General features: G+C 34.1%; 1 protein-coding gene across 8 annotated transcripts; it reads left to right on the forward strand.

The window, feature by feature from the left end:
* Positions 1-4,780: 4,780 nt before the first annotated feature.
* On the forward strand, positions 4,781-22,944 carry LOC108970149. 8 transcript variants are annotated; one of them, XM_018935339.1, is made up of 9 exons: positions 4,781-4,962; positions 5,302-5,394; positions 6,309-6,387; positions 18,368-18,628; positions 18,716-18,842; positions 20,239-20,382; positions 20,473-21,582; positions 21,756-21,977; positions 22,083-22,944. In XM_018935339.1, exons 4-9 carry the CDS (start codon positions 18,395-18,397, stop codon positions 22,229-22,231), a joined length of 1,986 nt encoding a protein of 661 aa, XP_018790884.1. In that variant the 5' UTR covers positions 4,781-4,962; positions 5,302-5,394; positions 6,309-6,387; positions 18,368-18,394; the 3' UTR covers positions 22,232-22,944. The 8 variants fall into 8 exon arrangements, with proteins under 8 accessions (XP_018790884.1, XP_018790886.1, XP_018790882.1 ...); XM_018935341.1 differs by lacking the exon at positions 5,302-5,394; XM_018935337.1 differs by lacking the exon at positions 5,302-5,394 and having other exon boundaries at positions 4,781-4,943.
* Positions 22,945-23,046: the final 102 nt, after the last annotated feature.

Consider the following 23,046-nt stretch of genomic DNA (forward strand, 5'->3'; position numbering starts at 1 on the left):
ATTGCCGGCCGAGCTATTTAAATATAACGGCGAACAATTGATAAGGAGAAAGCATGGTCGGACGAAAACATCGTAGATTGGAATTTAGGTATGCTCAGCCCAATCCATAAAAACGGAGATCTCACAATCTGCCAACTACCATGGGATAGGTGTAGCTGCGGGCCTGGAAAATCAACAACGAGTATCCGCCATGCGCCAAATATTGGAAAAGAACCTTGAAAAGAGGTCACACACCACATTTTCGTCCGTTTCCAAGCTCCTTTTGTCAGCACGAAAAAGAGCTGCCTTTATGCCGCTGTATCTGAATTTGGTATGTAAACTGAGGTTGAGGAATTCTCCAATTGGCGTGAAAGAACTAAAAGGAAGAACGACTGGGGTGATGTTGTGAACTCAGCTACAAGCGTTGTCTATGCAAATAAGAGGAGATATATTAAGAATATGGTATAAACAATTTTAAAGAAAAAATGAAAGAGTTGTCCACTGCTGCAGCGATTCCAACGTTTTCTATGGATGAAACCTGCAACAAAAATATATTTATATAATATTGATTGTATCACTTGTGTCCTAGTTATCCCTCACACAATATGTGCCTTTTAAATGAACAGATTTTCCTTACCATAATGGGATTTAGCGTTAAAAGTATTTTAACTGGGTTAAGACCTTATTCTAGCTTCCTATACCTAACTTAAAAATCTTTACTCTGCTCCTTGACATATTATCTTAGACGTAACGTGATATGGTATTAAAAATTTAATTGAATTGAGTTGATTCGTTCTCTTTTCCTTCATATTTATATCCAATACAAGGAATTTTGTCCCTATGGTTGACTTTATAACGCATCGGTATATTGAAGTAGGCGCAATATTAGCCTGAGATATTTACCTTCGATCTGTTCATATTTACTGTGGTTGTAGATGGCTATTCCGAGCTTCTTCTAAATTGCTTTATGCTAAATAGCACATAATTTAAAGCCATATTTTCAATATCCGTGCATTCTTCTGATGAGAGCTCACGACAGTGAATAAATATATAGAAATATACAGAATGAAAAAATTAATATAAAAAAAACAAAGAAGGGTTCTTGAATAGAAACATTTTGTTGAAATATTTTGCAATGGCAATTTATAGTAATTTACTGGCCAGAAGTTAAGAGTTATATTGTCATAATTTTAAAAACTAAAGCTAAGAAATGTAGCAACCATATGCTTGATTTTTAAGAGAGAAAGAGAGTATGGCAATAAAATACGTGAAAAGCTATATACTATTGTAGTATAAGTAAATATATATGTATTTTTATAATGAAATATCTATTCAACAAGTCCGAGGGAAAAGCTCATTTAATACAATAATTACAAACCAATGTTGTTTTGTTTATGTTTTACCGGCAAGAAATGCTGCTACAGCGCATGCGTCAATTTAAATAAAATTCTAAAATTACGCTCAAACGAGTTTTCGTTCTCTCGGCTATAAAGATACATTTGTATTTTAACTACATTTTCACTTAACTTACCTGTAAAAGTTTTTTCCTGTGATTAGCGAAAAATTGGAACATATTCCACATTCGTATTCACTTTCATATAAATCAGAATATTGTTACTGGCATTTTAGCTTATTAGTGGCATTTTCGGCTTCCCATAGTAAGCAAGCTTTGAATTATTGAACAGTTAGAAGTTTAGTTTTTTAGCGATGACATATTACGTTTAAAGGGTTCTGTGGTTATTTGTTGAAACGTCAGACCTGCCTGAAGGTAAGGTAGAAAACTAGAATTTCTCTCTTTCAGATTTTCAGACTTGAATCACATATTTAAATGAATAAAGAAAGAATTATAGTAGCAAATGAGCAGTACTAAATTTCGCAGTAAGATTTTAAAAATTTGTTAAACTTTCACTTTTTATTTATAAATTTGATTTTAGAATATGCTATGCATTTTCAAATCAAAATCTATAAAAAAAAATTGGTACATGCTCAAAATCAATTAAAGCAATCAATCATCTGCTTTCGTTTAATTAACAATGTTTTGGTTAATTTAGAAAATTCTGATGAAATTTTAAAATATATTCTGTCATATTCAATCAGTCAGTGCGTCTTTTCTTAAGTTCAAAAGCTGTGATATTTACTTGCCGATTGAGTTCACTATAAATTTCGAAAATTAAACCAATTTACTGCGATTCTCTATAAAAATCTATTAGAGATTTAATAAGCATTGGGAAAAAATTTAATCGATATCTTTGAAATGTACTTGCATGATCAAAAAGTGACTGTTTGGGCTGCACTTTGCATCAAAACCATTCATACTGAGATCATCATATCGCATAAAATGCATTATTTTTTTGTGTCCTCGATGCTAGTTTTCAAGAATTAGACACATTTTTATTCAATAGTGAAATTATGAAGGAAAATATTATAAAGAAGTACCTAAAATATAAAAGTCATCAAAATCAAGTTGTTATTGTAAAAAAATTTAATTTTTATTAGTCGTACTTTCAATTTGAATTAGGAAAATCAGTAAGTACAGGAGGCTTTAATATACTCCTATGCCAATGCTGATAACACTATTTTACAGTAATTTTGTGGTTGTGATATTAGAGGCTATTTCGTGCTAATTTATGGTATTGCGAAAACCGAAAATGATAGTAAAAATTTCCTAACACGTAAACTTTTTTGTGTTGTAGTCCGAGGGTGTAGGGTGTGTTGTCAAACCACCACCATTTACTAAAATGACAAAAGCAAATGTACGTGAGAGAAAATTTTGAATTCAAATTCATAATCAGGGCACCCCACAGACTTCTTAGCACATCAGTACCAAATTTTTCTTTCAGGATTCAGGAGTAGTGTATGTTTCAATATTTTACCGTTTTGTACCATTTTGCATGTATATTAGACGATAAGAAATTTCAAGCCCTTCAAACCGCAGTGACCTTAAGGTTTATTCCCAGCTTAATTACAACTGTCCTTAAGCCACATTAGACCTGGTTAGACCTTACAACCTTAGGAGGGTGGTACAATGCAACTATATTCCTTCATTGTTGAGGAAAAGGCAAAGAAATATATGTATATAGGCAAGGCAAGCAAAAGCTTAAATACAAATCCAAAGGGGCTTAGACCGATTAGTATTTATTTGCAGTTTTTTTGGAAATACTAATTGAAATACACATAAGAAACAATTTAAACCCAGAAAAACTGGCAGTTTTGTAACATCCATACTCTAAAGAAAAATCCAAGGAAAGAGCACTATTCTCAGTGGTAATAAAGATTGGAAAATCTGTGAAGGTAAAACAAAACGCCATCGTAGCCTTCATAGGTCTAGAAGGTTCTTTCAAAAACTTCTAGCCCAAAGCCATACAGTGCGCTTAAAGATTTGGGCATCTCTGAACCTCTCGCGAAATTTATTGAAGATATGCTCATGGGCAGGACAATAAATTCTACGCTGGCAGCTTAATTGATGTGCAGATAGGTCCAAAGAAATACACCTCAAGCAGGCGTGTTATCACCACTTTTCTGGCAACAAATTTGTTCTGTAAGCAGCTGGCAGCGAAGTCAGCTATTGGACTAAAAGAACCCTTCCTTTTATTTGCCTTTAATAAGAGGCATTCTAAGATACTAGTAAGTTCCACTACGCAATATACGGATTTTTAGTTATCTAATATAAGTGAACTTAAATTTGGTACCCAAAATTGCATTTCCTCCAGATACGCAGGGTTAAGCAACTATACGGATGGGTCCTAGCTAGATAATCGGGGAGGTGGTGTCTTTTAAGCAAAATTAGATACCAAAATTATTGTACATTTCGTCTACCAGACCGCTGCAGTGTTTTCGAAGAAGAGACAAAAATTTTTTTACACCATTGAACTGAGAGGGAAATGGATGATGAGAATATTTTTAGAGTTAACTTTTAAAAACAAAGGAATAGCTTTTTTTACTCAAAACTTAATTTACCGAAAAAATTCGTTAAATTAAATACTCACACGTTTATTTAAATTTATTTAGTAATTAATTTTATAAAATAGGCAAATTTCATATGAAGACATAAGTTTCTTACTTAAAAAATTTTGTAATTAAAATCAGATTTTCTGTTTTTAATTCTATTTTAAATAAATAAAAATTGTTTGCGTGTGTAAGTTCGCCCTCTGATTTAGATTATTGAATATGATACAGTGAGAATTCTAGTTCAAAGTGGTACAACATGAAATACGCAAGAGCGAATTATTTATATTTTTTTATTTTAAAACTTAAATTTGGAAATCATATTTTTTAGTTTTCAACAATATTAGAGATTAGAAATTTGTAAATTGAATTTATAAAATATAAGGAATATATTATTTGCAACCCTGTCAATATCCATTTTCTTTTGGAAAAACATAAAAACAATTCTATACTAGACGCACGAAATTCGTCTGCCAAATTCAAAATAAATAAAATGAATTCTATAAACTATCCATATACATATGTATATGTATATATGTATGTACATGTCCATTCGAATGTGGACAGCGAAATCTTTCGATGAGTGTGAAGAATGAAAGCGATGTGCTGCTATAAAAGTAAATGCTCTTCGAAAGTCTGCTGAGCGGCGGTACGATTTTGAATTCGTTTGGTCTACGGCCCTCATACATATGTACACAAACATGTTTGTTTCCACGATACAATAGCGTCCGGAAAGCCACATTCGTTAGCAACTCTCTTGTTTCATTGTGAAATTCTCACAAATTCGTGTCTCGCTGTTAACAACTTAGGGCAAAATGTTAGAATTCGAAACGGCCAATGCACAGTTTGCCAGCAGAATTCCGCCGATACGGTCACAATCAGTTCAAACAATAAAGTGCAAAGGAAAAAGTGTAGCAAATTACCGTCAGTGGTTAAGAACTATTCTAAATGTGCGGAACGGTGATAAGCCAAAGTAGCCGTTGGGTCTGAGCTACGCCTAATATTTGCACAAACGAGGGGTATTAAATTTATTATGGGGTATATAAACAGACAAATCGTCACCTGAAATGCAAAATAACGTAACAATATTTTCGGAAATTTACAGTGTCATGAATGCAACACGAAATAAAATGGAACATGAATGAAAAAAAATTTTCATATTGGTTAAAATAGGTTTATATCTGAGCGCAGAACCTGAAATTGTTGAACATGTGTAATATTATGTATGTAATTTAAAGTAGTGAATCGTATTCAATAAAATACTCAATTTCGAATCCTTTGATGATATGTTATTTTGCATTTCAGGTGACGATATGTACTTATTTATATATGTATATGTATGCAGATGTGCATAACTTATTTTTTAACGAAAAGCAGTGCAAAAATTTAGAATCAACGAAGTGCCAAATAACAGTGTTTAATTTATGAGCTAGTTTATGACACACAGCTTGGCGCGTGGCAATAAAATTAGTAAATATTTAAATAATCGAGATTAAGCAAAAAACTGTCACAAGTGTGATAAGAGAGTGTGCATCTGTGTGCTGGCAAAATGTTTGCGTAATGAAATTTTCATTCAAATATTGAATTTTTGGTGATGTGCACATATTGGTTTGCTGAATGAAAATTCTCAGTGAGCGGCAAAGTGAAAATAACTGTGTATACATAGTACATAAATACATAATTATATATGAAGCAGCCATATGTACATTGTAAACATGCAGACGAATGCTGCTTTGACCTTGCTGAACTTGAACCTGAAAGAACGTGAAAAAATTTGAACGTGAAACTATTGCTGCAACCGAATGCAGCAGTCGTCATTAATACGTACATATGTACACGAGTGCAACCAAATCTCAGCACTTGTTTGCGCGCGTGGGTGTGTGTGCGTGTGCTTGTGTGTTTGCAAAAGCAATTCACTGCTGCTAATACTAAACGTAATATAAAAACAAAACTTGTGCCAACTTTAAAATATTTAGTCATAGACATTCAGTCACTGCGCGAGTTGCATTCGTGACTATCAACGCATTCGCCAAATTCTTGTTACAACAAAGCACTAGTTCGTGTATTCTTAGTGCCGTCGTCATAGATTGCCGGTAGTAAAGTTAATGACAATAAAAAATTAAAACAACAAACAACAGCAACAAAGCAAATATTGTGGTGCAAATATGAAATTTTGATTTGTGTTTAGCAATAAAAAGTGCATTGGCGTTTTTACCACCCCTTAGTGGCAAGTGTATGTGTAATATATGTGATATATGCATGTACATAGAAAAAATGTATCTACGTACATACGTATATAAATATTATATGATTATAGTATGCAATTGCAGTGAAATGAATGTAATAAAATAAAATTTAGTGATACTAATTTCTTTATTTTCAAGAGCACTTAAACTAGGCGAATGATAATTGCGTTGTTCTTCAAACAAATTTATTTCAACAATTTCACATTGCTTTGAAAGGGTAAGAAATTTTTAATATTTCTAAACTTTTTGTTAGTAGTGAAGTAAAAATTTTCAAATTAAAATAAGAGTAAAGTAACATAAATTTACAACTAGCAAAAAGATAAATCATGCCAAAAATAGCGTACCAAAGCCCTCATATTTCCGATGTGTGAAAAAAATATTTAAAGTAAAAGGTAAAAAATATACTTTGCGATTTTCAACAAATTCGTCTATTTTTACCGGACTAAAATCATTGAATATAAAATTAATTCAACAGAAAGGTTATAAATGTGCAACTAATAATTTCTACCCTCAATAATCATAATTATACAAAAGCACCCTTTCGAAAACTCAGTAATAAATTTTTACCTGGACTGATACAAAGAAAATACGTTTTTACGTATACAAATACAAATGTTTATTAACGTCTTCAAAATAGCCTCTTTTTGAGCCAATACAACTATGCCAGCGCCTAATCTCATTCATTCTCCATAAATTTGTTATAAGCCTAGCATTTTGGTTTCGACTCATTTGGCCATTCGCCAGATTGTGGGATAACTTGGACATCATATTCACAAACACCGGTGGTCTGGTCACTATTAACATCTTGTTTAGTGTAATGCTTCATTTAGTCTGCCCTCCCGCAGTGACATCGTAGGTGTTGTTATTGTCTCTTAAATCTTGCCATTGCACAATTTGTATAAATGTTGTTTGTATAAATGGCCAATTATTAAAAATGGTCTACCTAATTGTACTTAAATATAATTGTGAACTGCCATTTTGAGTTCGTTTAAGAATATTTCAAAAATATTCAAGTTTATTTTTAATTACTACAAAATGTATACAGTACTCAAATGAGAACAACAACAACGGCCTTGTCATTACGGAAGGCCGGTACGCCGGTGACTAAAAGAAGCATAAGGTCTCAGCTATGTCGTTTTCGAAAAAAGATTCTTTTCCTACGAGTTTATTATCGACACAATTCTTACCTAAAACATTAACTAAATTGTGTTGGGTCGATCCATAAGGTATTTTCAGATTCTCTGCTAACTCTGTGATGCCAAAATGGGGATTTTTTAGCACTGTTTCTTTAAATTCATTAACCGAGAGGAATAGAAGCTTTACACTCAAATACTTATGTTCGTGACCCATCAAAACATAAACTTTAACCAAACTCCTTGCTAGATTTTGTTACATGGTAAAAGTCGTCAGAGAGATCGCGTCATATTGAAAATAAACTTTACACTTATATTCGAGAAAACTGTATCAATCTACGCAAATGTATATTCGGTTTGCGTGGGCAGTCTGGCCGTCCAAATTTACAGGCGTTCAAAATTATTGATGCTCCTCTTGTTCTATTCTGTTACTCAGTAGTTCTGTGCGATTAAGTATTAATCAAAATTTATTTTAATCCAAGTTTAATTGCTCTATTATTTGATTAACTGGCATATTTACTTATTCTAAGCATGAATTATCAAAGTTTGATTAAACAAACAAACAAAATATTTGGGCACTTGGCTTTAAAAGTACAGCAATACTTTATCACATTTGAAAACGAAACGAACCAAATCTTTTATAAAGAATTTTATCTTGTTTCTGATCAGTCAGTTTAAATGGCAGTTATATGCTACTTTATTAGTTCATTCTAAACAAAATTTTTCCTCAGGCTGTAGCATTGCCCTGGACAACACATTAATCCTCAGAAAATTCCTTATCAAATAAAAATGTTCTCAATCCAAAGGCTCGATTTTGAACGGACAGCTATACTCGTATACTAAGGTCGTACGATATCGGCAGTTCCGACAAATGAGCAGCAGGTCCTTGAGAAGAAAAGTATTTGTTCAGAGTATAATAAATTGAAAACAAAATCAAATGTTAAATTAGCCGATTAACAAACGTTTTAACAGCCATATTCTCATATTCTTGTATACTTATGTAAAGGTAAACATTACTAAACAACTTTCTTGAATATTGCACAACCAAAGTACCCAGTTAGTATGACTTTAATATTTTCAAGAAAAAATCTTCCATGTTTAAACCACTTTAGTTAATATCACCTGTGTAATCCGGAATTTTTATAAAAATAACTTAAGATAAGAATTTAAAAACATATTTCTAAGTAATTTCTGGTATTATGTTCTTAATTCGGTTCTTAATTCGTATTTGAAAGCTATCAAAACGATCCAATTGATTCCAAAACATTAAAATTTTATCGTCTTGTTAGATGTTTAAGACTATTATATTTTAGAATTATACAAAATATTTTCTGCAGTTTTATAATAATATTTTAAAGGCTTTTTGTTAATATAATAAAGTAAGTCGCACAATAATAGTAATGTTAATTATTATATTATGCCCAGCCAGGATTATTATCAAAAGGTACAATAATTGTATACTTCTCAGCTAAGTTAAAAACATAACATCAAAACACGAAAAATTGAAAAATACTAACTCTTTATTAAAAAGTGGCAAAAGTGTGATGAAAGAGTTCTTCTTATGACTAGGTGACAATTGAGTAATTTTACACCTGTTGCTATTTATTCGATCCACTTATCGTTCAGTAGACAACAGAGTTATTGATGAAATTGATAAGATTAGCAGAGCCATTGTACCCATCACTAACTGGTCTTAATGCTGTCTACCTTCGTGGCAGACTCTTATAGAGTATTACAATTTATCTGATTATTAAATTTGCGATACTTGTCAGTTGTTGAGGGTTCGCAACTGCTTGGCAACTTAAGATAATGACTTATTATACTATTTGATTAGTGTGTAATAAAATTTATATTATCGGCTTGAAGTGCTAGCAAACCGTTGGGTCGACTATGTAAAGAATTCGAACGACTGCAGTCGACGATTGTGTTTTGTAGTTTGCCTTGAGAAAGCTTCACGTATCGGTCAAATGATACTATACATTCATTCGAAAATGCTTTTCTTTAATTTTTTTAAATTAGATTTAACGCTGTTTCTCGCACTTCAAGTTTATTATGTTTCATCCTAATTTCTCATCAAAAATTCGATATTATTGAAATTTTTCGCTGGGAGGACGTTTTTTGCGGCATGTGCTCAGTTCTTATTAACGCTACATTTTCATGAATTGTGCCTGATTCGTTCCATGTATACTACTGTAATCAAATTGAAACAATTTATACTTCGCGTGTTTTTCGAATCGGTAGAACTTTTAGTGATAGTCTTTTCTAAATTTCACGTCAAAATATTCATATGTATTTGAGATAGGCTCTAAAAGGGAATACTTCGATTTTTACTAAGTCTGAATTTATTAAACAAAGAAGTTCGATAATACACCATCACATACTGCATTGGTTATTCGTGGTAATTTCGCCACATTTTCAACTAATATCCTGCCGCAACCACTGCATTCGCCAGATTTACATTCGTGTAACTTCTGGCTATTCAGCAAAATCACATAACCACCAACCGTTTTGACTCAATTGAGAATATAAAAGCTGAATCGGAGAAGCTATTTTTCGATTATAGCAACAATAAGAATCTTTCTAACATATTTGACAGAAGTGATGCATTTAAAAAAGACTTAATAACTATTATTTTCCCTACCCGTATACAATGCCCTGAATAGGCTTTCAAGTTTTGTGAGAAAAACAAGAGATGGCAATTTGAATAAAACAGTATTATTGTTACACTGGTTTACACTGGTTGGAAGTGAGTATTAAGAGGTATCAGGCTGAAATTGAAATTAAAAAATAAAAACCCGTTTTATGCGACTTTTTTAAAGACATTTTACTTATAACTGAATCAAAATAATGTACATTTACGGAGTTTGAAATTCTTTAATAAACGGCGATTGACTTTGAAAAATTCTGGATTTCTTTGTTCCTGTAGCCGATCTCTTAGAGGACCACCGAAAAATGTGTCAGGCGGTGTGGAAGATTTTTTGCTTTTAATTTTTGACGGCTTCTCACAAAAGTGCTTCCTGTACCAAAATTAGACTTCAGAGTGGTTAAAAAGTCGAAATAATTGTAAAAAATCGCTGATTATTACCTGACAAGTATAACTAAGAAGATCCGGGGAAAATTTCAAACTGATTGGTTCAGCCAAAAATTTTCCTCACTTAAAGAATTCCTACAAATACGTTTCGATTTCTTTGATGATATGGTATAATATTTCTTGTAAAACTCATCAATGGGTCAGTCTCTAGCCCATCTTTCTTGCCTGATATTAATTTTAACATTCCCGCTCGCTCTACCAGGCAGTTTAAACCTTTGCTTTTAAAATTTTCTAGAACAAATTTCGAGTTAAACGAACCATTCCGCCGTATATGTCACGATTTCAATTTTCATTCCAGCACATTTGATCTAACAGATTCTCTCTTTACCATTAAAAAAATATTTTATCTACTCTTAACAAGTAACGTTTAAAAATTATAAACTATAATCTAATTCTTAATTTTGGCTGATGAAATTTTTGTTTCTGTAGCTGAGCAGCTTAAGATCGGTTGGGCGGGAGGAGGGTAATCGTTGTGTATTATTATTATTATGTTGTTTTGCATTTAAGGTGATATATACATACATATTGCAAAAATAGCTTTTATTTCGAATTCACAAGTGGATGCAACTTCTTAAACATTCCGCAAAATCGTTCAGTTTAGTCATAACAGTCCTCTGGATATTCAATAATATATTAATTTTGGTTTTTTAGGGTCCAAAACAATGAGAATATAAGAAGAAACTAAAGTACCCATTTAGTATGTCTAGATGGTTTCAATTTCAATAACACAAGTGACAAATTTGTGTATAAGACCGTTTAAAATAAATAAAGCATAATTTTCTTCAAGAAACATTCATTCAATAAAATTAAAATAATAATAATTAAATGGGCGCATGGCCATGCCTACATTTGTTTTCAATTTATTATTATGTATGTTTGCTGTTAAGAAAATATTTTTTTTCTATATTATATTCACCGAGTGCAAGCAAAACATGTGCCAATATAACGGCAAATCAAACTTGCGGAAATTTTTCCAGCCGTCATACAATAAGCAGTAAAACACAACTGTTGGGCGTCACTTAATATCTCCATTAATTCAAACATTTATCTCTTCGTACGTGGCGCTATGAATACTCAATTAAATATACTTGTAGAATGTTCATAGTGAAATGATCTTAATTGATAAAGAAAATTCACAAAGAGAGTGTTTATTTAGAGGTATAAAATATTCTATTGGTGTAACCGTGAAATTAACTATTAAAGTAAACACATGTGATTCGCAAGGCTAAAAGTCGACTATAGGTTGATTTATGTTTAAAAATCGCCGATACTTTTTGTAAATCTTATACACGGTTCATCCAGGATGATATTATTAGCGTGAACTTTTGATAATCAAATTAACTAAATAAATAAGGCTCAATTCGGTTATAACCGAACACTTTATTCACCCCGAATCTCAATACTAAAACTCACAGATTGACTGATATGTTCGATAAAAATAAGCCAAAAGCACTGGGGTCCAGATATTTGGTGTTTGAGTCGTGAAAAGTTACAGCTCAATGCGTATGAATGCTAAAAAGACTTCTTCTCAGCACATTTGGCTACTGTAGCTTCAATGGTTTGGAAGATAGGTACATTAAACTATTTAGGGCTCACTTAAAAAAAAATGTTGATCAACTGATCCCTTATTACTGCGATGTCCTGTGCCAAATTAATGTTATGAGGTCGTGGTAGTCGTGCGATTACGCCCATCGGCTATACCGATCTCTACTGGTTTCCAAAGAGCATATCGTCACCTAAATTACAAAACAACGTAACATCACTTTATAAGAGAAACCACTCATATTCAAAATTCTAGTTTTGGTTATAAAATGGTTATATAGTGCTTACATCTGATAGTGGGAGCTGAAACACATATGATATATATGATGTTGTGAATCCTAAACAATAAAAAACTAGATTTTTTTTTTGATTTTTTTGATCAAGATATCTCAATATTTACTTAAATTAGCGCTTGCACAGACAGACATACACACGGATGGACATATAGTCACCCCGATTTAAACTCGTCTCGTTATTCTACTTTTTGTAGGTGATACAAACAACCATTATGTGACCAAAACTATTATACTCTGCAGCAGTATGTTGCGAAAGTATTAAAAGAAACATAAAACTGGGGCTTTTGTATCATTAATTATTAAAGGAGTCGACTTTAGAATGCAGTTTGTGAGGGTAAATTCTATGATTTATGCTGATTTATTCGGAGTGCAAGGCGAGATAAGGTCGGCTATAGTAGAAACTCTTGAAAATATCGGCCCCTGTATAAAAAATTTTTCTCAAGCACTAAAAGTAATAGCCCTGACAGACGAGAAAAGTTAATGCGCCTTAAACAATGCTAATGCGCATTGAAACTTTATGGTGCCAGACGCAGACTTGTGCATTTAGACAGCTGATAGTGAAATTTGTTTATTTATTAAAAAATAAAAGTGAAATAAAAATTAATAAGATAAATTATTAATATAAATTTTGGTATTTTTGGAAAATCAATATAAATTTAAAGAAAAAATTCGTTTATTATTAACTACGTTAAAAGATAATAGAAAGAAATTAAAAGCAATAATTGATTGTAATGCGGAAGAAGTGTGCAAAAAAGTTAAGAATATTGAAAAAGGGATGGCAAACTGTGTACTGTTTATTATCTGCCATCTAAAAATATTAAATATTTTTTTTAACATAATTCTACATAATTTAATTAGAAATATAAAACTACTTACCTCTGATGCTGTACACGCAAGGAGGCAGCAGACTTCAAGCGACATCTGTCAAAAAATAGCAAAAATCGGCAATTTTTGAGCAGTTTTGCCTACTCAAATTTGGTAAATTCAGCTAAATGCATGAAATTCTTGTGCATTACAAACTTGCATTCACATGGGTCAAATGCGCAAATGTAAATTAAGTCCGCTAATGCATATTAGCGCTATTATACAATTTAGCAGTCGATTTATACGTTTAATTTCCAGCAGGATCATTTGTACCATATAAATGCAAACACCGATAAGCAACTGTTTATATTGATTTACACTAATGAATGGGGAACGTGTACATAGTGTGATATATAGTATGGATGCATTTAGTCTAATTAACAGAAGATAGTAGCAATTCCTCGTTTTTGCGCAATAGTTTTGTTCCAACGCTTTCCAATATATTGCAATTTATTGCTACTCATTTATTTTATTTGTTTAATAAACGATTATTGTGTGGAAATATTAATGCTGAATAAGAAGCACATTATGCTCGTGCCGTTTGAGATTGATATTTTTGATAAAACTATTTGTTTTAGATATTTTTATGGGCACGTAATTTAATGCCAATTGCCAAGAAGGTTGTAATAATTTTGAAATTTTTCTCAATAGAAAAAGAATTCGTAACTCGCCAAAAGTATAAAGGCCATTATTTAATCTCATGGTAATATGGGTATATGTAGCTCTGGAGAAATTTCGAAGCTCTTAGATTAGTCAGAATAGGACTCCGAAAAAGAGGCAAGTTATATGCCTCTAGCCACTTGCATATCTCTAATCGACAAATATGTTATAAACATAGCTGAGTGTTGAGGGATTTAATACCCATCAGATATTTTCAATGCAATTGTAAAGCTCTAACAGTCGAAGGTTTCTTGATGACTTGTAGGAAATAGTACACATAAAACTTCATACTGATGAACTTCTTCAGCAGAACGATGGTTCAGAGTCCAGCCAATAGGACAAGGGCACTTTAGTCCCCGTAGTAACACAATGGACATACTAAAGGTGCATCGCTAGACAGAAACTCACTACCTACTTTTTCTTATTCTTTATTGGTGTAGATATCACATATGCGGTGATAGCCGAGCTTACAAGAGCGTGCCAATTGCTCTCCTTTCCGCTGTTTGGTGGCAATTGGAAATTCCAAGTGTAGCCAGGACCATCTCCACCTGGTCTTTCCAACGGAGTGGAGTTCTTCGTCTTCCTCTGCTTCTCCGGGCTTGTACTGCGTCGAATGCTTTTCGAGCTGGAGTGTGTCCATCCATTCAGTCGCCATGACCTTTCCAGCGTAGCTGCTCCCCTTTAATTAGCTGAACTATATCAACCTACCTACCTGCCTAAATTTCTTGAAGGGTCATACTTCTTTGAAACATTAGAGCACACTTTCCAAATATTTTTGTTGGAAAATTGCCTTGGCTAAATAAAAATCGGATTGGTTTTCGTTTTCCAGACGCAGCTGTCATGTCTCCCCACTTCAGTTCCTCATCCAAATAAGTTAATTGAGTTCTATGCTTGAACTATGTTAAAAATTTTAGTATTACATCAATCCAGTTTTTAAATGTTTTTTTTTTTTTTTTATATTATATTATATATTAACGTATATTATCTTGATTTATTGGATATAAAGCAAGATTCTAGAATTCTAATAAGCATCGGAAACTTGTAATTTTTATTCACTTAATTGAAACAAAACCAACTCAGTTTAAGTTAATTAGTATGAAATAGAATCATAAATTGAGATTGCGTCATTGAAATTCAATCATACAAATACAATACATACAACTTATGTTTGCATGTAATATACATACATATTTACTTTATATTACTGATAAGGTTTAACCGCCCAACTATTTGTGCTAAATATTTCGCCATCATTATTTAGCTGTGTAATAAATTTTTTTCCAAGAAGCAATTCAACACTTTCTGAATATATTTTTCAGATCGAACTACCATAGCATAATAGCCAGGCACTTTCTCCTATATTGTCCAGAATTTGCAAGACTGAGGCTAAACATCTCGGTAGTCTTACATTCGGCGCATCAGAAGATATAGCCGAAGCTGACAGTAGTTGTCGTAACAAATTTATGATAGGCTCAAATCGATTTGTCAATTTGTAAAATTCTATTATATTGGAGTTGTAGGTATCACAATTTTAAGTTGTTTAAGTAAGATCCCTGTTAGGATCGACCTCATAACGCAATCTATCTTACTATAGCTTTTAGCTATCATAAGAACCTTATGATCAAAATTAAGTTTTTAACGCCACAATATTTGAAGATATTTTACAGATCGAAATACTATGCGATATAGCTGGAATACCAACTGAAAGATAAAGTCAAGTTTTTGCATGAAAACTTCTTTATTTGTTAAGGGTATTCTAGCTTCAGTGCAACCGATGTGTATATTTTTTCTTGTTTTTTATTATTATTATTTTTAATTGTCGTATAAATGCTTTCCTTATTATCAGCTTCAAATATGCATATGCATACATATGTATATATGAAATGGTGTAATGAGAATTCTCACTTAAAGCGAATTTTTTGAATAATTTTTGATAGCAAAAAATCTAAAATCAAAAATTTCTGCCACTGTAAAGGTCAATCTATTGATCTATCAATATAACAAACAATGAACCAGACGTTAATCTTTAAAATTAAGGTCATTGAACGGGGGTTTTAAATCCAAACAAGTGTATACTATACATACCAAACGAATGTACAGCAACTTAGGCTTCGAAAATAGTATATATTATATAGGTGTTATAAGTATGCATACATACCTGCATGTATGGCTATAAAAAATAAGGTATACATACATAAGCATATCTTTTGGATTTCAAAGAATTGTTATGACCCAATCATATTGTTTGTAATTTTTTTGAAAATAAGCTATTAGTATATGTAATTTATTGATACATTCGTAGGTAATAATTGGAAAATAAATAAATTGTCTCAGTTACTTCCTCTTTCAACCACCTTCCAGGTAAGGCCAACCTGGTGCACGCTAATATTTCAAAGATCACCAATCTCCATTTTCACTGCCATTTCCCCAATGGCTGTGGGAGTCTCTTTTCTTCTTCCATACTCCAAATCTCAATGACTAATTATCAATTATTAATATTCAATTATCCCTATCGTCTCCTATTGAATTAAAGAAAATTGTCACGGGTCCAGCTTCTGTTTGACATCTGTCATGTATAAGCCAAGATGTTTTCAACAATATATGCTGTGACCCCATACTGAAGTGAATTTCTTTGGGTAAAAATGTAATTTGTATATTAAAAAACCTTTCCGAGCCGCACACGTCCCCGGGGTCGAACTACTAAAATAATTATCTATAACTGTCACTAAATCATATACAGGACAGTATTTAAATCACCCATAAACCAAACATTAAAATACTCGTATTTATTCCTACGAGATGTTGTCGTGGAAAAACTAAAAAAATATTGATATTTGCTTTAGACATCATAGGACATATTAGAGCAAGATTATATTTCAAGTCCTGTCAGTCTGATTGAACACCTCTCAAAGCTTCTTCAGCTCACTAATCTCTGATGCTTGGCAATTAAAAGTTTTAGGTATTATTAGGTAACCATGTAATTTTTTTTTTATTTTTGTTTTTTTTTTTTTTTTTGTTTTGTAAAGAAAGAAGTTCATATAGAAAGTTCATATAGAAAACTACTATATTCCATCTTATTATAAATTTAAAACTCAGTATTTAGGTAAACCGGGTTTCATTGCTTGGGCAAATTTTTCGTTATTCTCGTAAAGTTTCAGAGGATATGAAAATAAATCTTCGCTTCAGAGCTATTTAATTATTTACGATGCTAAAAGTTGGTATTTTGGTTCTACCTTATCACTTGTTTTTATTTGTGTATGCTCCAATTGCTTATTTATACATTTGTTGGAAACGGAGGATTCTACTATAAAGCGTCTACCAAAATGACGGCATTTTGAAGGCTCGTGGCGACCACGTTTGTTTGCGGATTAGTATAAAATTTTTTCAGTGCGTTTAGTTAGATCATGTCACCTTTTACTTTGGTACAACGCTTGGAAATTGTCCAAAATTATTATGAAAATTCACCTTCTCTGGTTTTTACTGTAAGAGCCCTTCGCCTTAAACATGATGAAAACCATTTTTGGCTTCATCAACAAACCAAATTATGCTATTGGGGTGAGTCAAAATCTCATGTGGTTTAGGAAACGTAATTGCATCCCTATAAATTTACCGTTTAGTGTGGAGCGAGCGTTGTACCTAACCCGATGCTGACCGATTTTTTCCCGGGACTTGATAAAGTCGACGTGGACGATGTCTATTTCCAAAAATATAGTGTACCGGCACATGAGACACATGGACACATTGAGTGCAAACTTTAGTGACTCGTTAATTTCGAGAAACCGCCGGTCAAATGGCCGCCAAGATCTTGCGATATAACGCCTCTAGATTACTTTGTCGGGGGTATGTTAAATTGAAGAAAACATCGTGCGCTGAATTAGAGCTAAAATGAGCAAACAGGACCGTAGTAGGCTTTTTGTCGACATTTTGTTCAAATCATAATTTTCATCTGAATTTCAATTATCTGAATAACAAAAACCCATTTTGACCGAATTTGAGTATTTTATTTTCACATCACTTCGTTCTTTTTGGTAGACTTAGAGAGAATTCACTGCTGCTTCGAGTATTTACAAGACACGAGCTTAAAAGGTTTGCTTTTCGTGCCATAATGATATCATGATAATGAGAATAAATTGGAAAAGAAAATAAATTTCCTACACAGGTATACTATATAGTAGAGGGTTGCCACTTTGTTTCTGATTGACATCTGGCAAGATTTAGATGTTCCACAGTTTTATTAATGCAACATTTTATTTGTTTTTTGTTTTCACGACTAAATTTTATTTCCCAGAACTTCGGCTGTGAAATTGACGATCAAATCTTAGTAATAATGGGTAATAAAAAGCCCCGTGTAATGATTTTGACTTACATATGTATGTACCAACAAACAGACTGTAAATCGTATGTTTCTTGAAACGAGCTCTATTCTATTACAGTCTATTAGATTGATATTTACAATATGTTTCTTACCACCCACTACAAAAACTCTGGAGCATGGCTTCATTCACGAAGCTCATTTATCAATTTCCTTAATGGCTGGTCGGCCTTCAATCACTTCATTCGGTGAAGATGGTAACATAAAACTAATTATTTATTTTTCATTTCTAATTTTAGCTTTCGGTCAATAAATATCAATGAGTGATGGAAAAAGTAACGGCATGCGACAACAGCGATCAAGTCTATCGCGCGACAATATTACCCAACACCAAAAACAACGATGGCTTAGATAATAGTAAAAAGCCGGCAGCAGCGACGTCACAGTCACAGGCGAAGCCAAAGAAAGTGCGTCGCGACAAAAGTGATTTGGGTGAGAATTTCAAAGCGCCAGATGGCGGATGGGCATGGTTGGTGTGCATCGCTGCCGGTTGTTCGAACGTGAGTTGTACCATCAATCATACATAATTTGTCAGTATTTGTACGGATGTATTTCAAAACTTTTTACTTTTTCTTGTTCTTTTTTAGCTGTCGATCTATCCATGTCTGCAGCAGTTCGGTTTTATATTCCGCGAACGTTTAGGCGTTCTAGGCCTAACCAGTTCACAAATCACAACAATTATTAATACGAATCCGGCTGTGTCGGCGTGTACAGGTAAGTGGACATATTCGGTTATATCTATTATATGAGTTATCAGCAATCACTGAGATATAGAAGATCTAAATCCATAAATTCCAATTAACAACCAGGTACTTTTTGGAGCTCCTCAAAATAGAATTCAATATTGGCAATATCTTTTCAGTACCCTTTCTGTTGAGGTTTTCTAATATTTTCTCAGCATGTCAGCCATTTCGATTTTCATACCTCATCTTACTGTTATTGAAAATCAATTCGTGAATTTGTTTGCATTTTCAACTAAGAGGTTGTTACTTTTAGGGAACAAAAAATTTTTATATAAAGGGTGATCCATTTTGATGTTCCCTATTTTTTTATACACAAACACAGAAACTGCAAATTTAATGGGGAATTTTTATTATCCAACGAAACAACATTCTTTAGCATTCATTTTTTGAATATTATCTTTTTTAAATGTTAGCCGTGTCTACGTCTCAGATGGTCCATCCATTGAGTCCAATTTTCAATAACCCGTTCGAACATTTCGACTGGAAATTGTCAAATGGCACCCGTGATGTCTTGCTCCAAGGCTTGAATCGAAGCGCATGGAGAAAATTTTAATGGTGTGATATCACTCGATGTTAGTGGGCAATCGACCGGAGAGTTTGTACGTGAAATTATCTGCTCACGGAAGTGTTCTCTCAATAAGTCCACTGTCTGATGCGATTTGTGGGAAGTGGTGCCGTCTTGCTATCATGTTTGCTTTTTGCTTGTTTACATACCCATTGAGCCATAAATGGGCCTTATCGCTGATCAAGAGCTTGCAAAGGGCAGGCATCTAGTGGTCGCACAGGAGCGTGTCGTTGATCAGCGCCTGCTGTCCATTGGTCCATAGCTGCAAGATGTAAATACAAATCCAATTTGGTCCCATTCCAATGTGAACGGGGCAAGTCTATCTCCTCTGGTTACCTCGTCGGCTTTGCAGTTGCCAGTGATTTCGCTAAGTCCGGGCACCCAAACTAGTCTGATAATGAAGTAACTTTATGCTATCCCTCCTAGCCTCCGTTTATGCATGAAAAAGCTCACTGCGCCTCTTCTCCAGCAATCCCTCACCAAACACCTATCCCTCTTCGGGATATGAGCAGAGATAAGTCTCTAACCTCTGCAACGCAGTGATCTAAGTTTTCAGGAATACCTAGGAGAGCCGGTTTTTGTACACGTTCAGGCTTTTTAAAAATGTAACCTTTTCGAGTGCCCTCCACCAAGCGAAGAAGATTAGAACTTAATAGCCGGCTTAAAATCGCCTCTCAGACACTTTCTCCCACTCGTCATTACCACACAAGAGGTCAGGCAATGCACACATAAAATTTAACTCTATTATGCTCCTAACTCAAATTTAATTGATTTCTTAACTTTGCAAATTTTCTGTTTTCAGGACTCTTAAATGGGCCAATGTTTCGACGCTTCACCTTTCGCCAGGTTGCCTTAGCAGGTTCATTTTTCATCTTCGCGGGTCTAATGTTAACAGCCTTTTGCGAATCCTTCATCGGCTACATGATAACCTATGCATTGCTCTTTGGTAAGTCTCCTACGTTCAACTCACCTAATTATTTTAAGAACGTACACGTCCATTTATTTCGTTTTGTATTTCGCTAACCTAATACACAAGGCTTTGGTGTCGGCATTAGCGTGTCCGCCTCGTCACTTGCCATAAACACATACTTCAAGAACAAAAGGCGTCGCGCAGCTGGCTTTTCGTGGACACTCACTGGCCTAGGGCCGATTTTCTTGCCACACGTAGTCACACTATTTGTTGCGTATTATGGTGTACAAGGAACCGTGATCATATTCGCCGCACTCTCTTTGCATTCTATGGTTTGTGCACTCATCTATCAGCCGGTGCGCTATCATGCACCACCACCCGATACGCCCGAAGCGGCCGGAGATTCGGGCATCGCGGCCGGCGAAGCGGAATATCTCTGTGAATACTGTCAAATACAATGCAAACGTAACGGCATCTTCTCCAGCCAATACTTGTATCAGGACGATGACGAAGCTATGCCTGGGTATGAAATAATCGAGCCGGGCACGCCGATGTTGTCCCGCGCCAATGACGGTTGGTTCGGTTCGAAGTTGTCGTTGGCCTCAATGCATAGAGCGGGTACACCACGCTTTCGTACCGTCTCCAGTTCAAAAGATATCGAAGGTATAACACGACTCAATCGTGTGATATCTGAGGAAGAACTGAAGACGGCCGAGGTTTACAAACCGAACAACTTCAAACGTGAACGAGACGAAGTGCTTATGAAGCAATCGGCTAGCAATGGCAACATTCGTGCGCCACCACATCATGGTAGCTTGCATGGTAAGACGGCTCCATTATATTGTACTTGTGCTGAAGAGCGTATGCTGCTCGAAAAGGCGCAGCTTCGTTTAAGTCTTACCAATAAAAGGCTGGAAACAACGGCGGAGGAAGACGAAGATGCCGCAATCTCTGTGAAGAGTTTCACCTTCTTACAGAAAGTGGTGGCTTTCTTTGATCTGGATTTGTTGCGTGATTTCACGTTCGTCAATCTGGTGATGGGTTTGACGATTATCAATTTCGGTGAATTGAATTTTTCCATACTAACGCCATTCATACTAAATGACTTCGGATTTACCACCTCGCAAATCACGTCGGCTATGTCTGTGCTGGGTGGTTTGGATATTATTGTGCGCTTCATTGTGCCTTTCGTCACAGAGAAAATACCGTGGGATAATCGTGTCTTCTTCCTAATAGGTAAGGTCTAAGGTGGGTTTAAATTACGTTATCAGCATTTCCTTCTTATTTATATCTTGATATTTTGGATACTCTTCGGAGATCTTTGTCTATTTGATTTGAAAGCAGAAATCGTTTTGAAAAGCTTTAACTACTGATACATTCACTTTCTAATATGTATTTTTATTCCACAGGCGTCGTTGGTATTGCACTCGGACGCACTGTCGTCGCCTGCACTCGCTCCTACACGGTCATACTGTGCACCTTCGTTTGGATTGGAATGTGCAAAGGTGTGCGCACCATTTTCTGGCCGCTGATCATACCCGGTTGTGTTCCGCTGAAACGTTTGCCAGCTGCTTCCGGCTTGCAATTGCTCATATCCGGTCTGTTTACTTTTGCCTGCGGACCTTTTGTGGGTAAGTGTCGCAAAATATAATATTAAGATTATATTATATCTACCGTTACATTTTAATTAATCTACATCCTCCTAAATCTGTTTCTGTTCATGTGTTTTGTTTCAGGTCTTATACGCGATCGCTTCAACTATTCGATCACGCTGCATTTCCTCAATATGATGTCATTTATAGCTGCCATCTCATGGTCGCTTGAGGCGCTGGTGCGCCGTTATCGCCGTCGTTGCCGCGAACGCAAACGAACTTGCGCCACATGACTATACGCCGTTAACGTAATGTAATTTTGCTTGAGTCTACGCTAGATGCCGCTCCCGTATCACGGACGCAAACCAGATACTTTTCCAACACAAAAGAGCTGTCATCATGCTTGTAAATATGTATATATGGGCATAAATTGGAAATGTGTGGGAAACTACTATATAAGTACATACATATATACTTAGTTTATGAGTTTAATGACATACGTAATGTCATATATTTCCTACAATATGTAATATAACAATTAACATATGTAGATATAATCTTATGTAAATACCATACATGTATGTATGTATGTATATCCACTTATCTTCAGATCAGCATATTTAAGCCATACGAATTACATTTAAGGTAGAAAACGTCTAGTTGTCAACAAAACTTAATTTTAGATCCAAGATCCAAAGAAATACATCGCCAACGGTTGCCAAGTTCTGATCAAAAACCGCCGAATCGCTAACAAAACTTAATTTTTAGCCATTTCAATACCATTGATGCAGAAATATTACAATGGCTATAGAATTCATAAATGTTAGCAAAATAAAAAATAATAATATTTCTCCAGCGGATGCAAGATCAAATCATCAAATATCGACATTATATGATATGTGTATATAGTATGTATTTGTAAAACTTAATTGTATTACATCGATTTGCAGAATGTAAAAACTATTTTAATAAAACAATACATATGAACCTACTGAACTTAAAAATGCAAAAAAAAAAACCAAACTATGTCTTTTATTTACTAGCATTGTTTACCGTCTATTATAAGTTAGAAAAATAATAATAATATAATAGCAAAACATTTAACTTT

The sequence above is a fragment of the Bactrocera latifrons genome, unplaced genomic scaffold (genome assembly GCF_001853355.1).
Source record: "Bactrocera latifrons isolate USDA-ARS-PBARC rearing strain unplaced genomic scaffold, ASM185335v1 scaffold_285, whole genome shotgun sequence".
NCBI lineage: Eukaryota > Metazoa > Arthropoda > Insecta > Diptera > Tephritidae > Bactrocera > Bactrocera latifrons.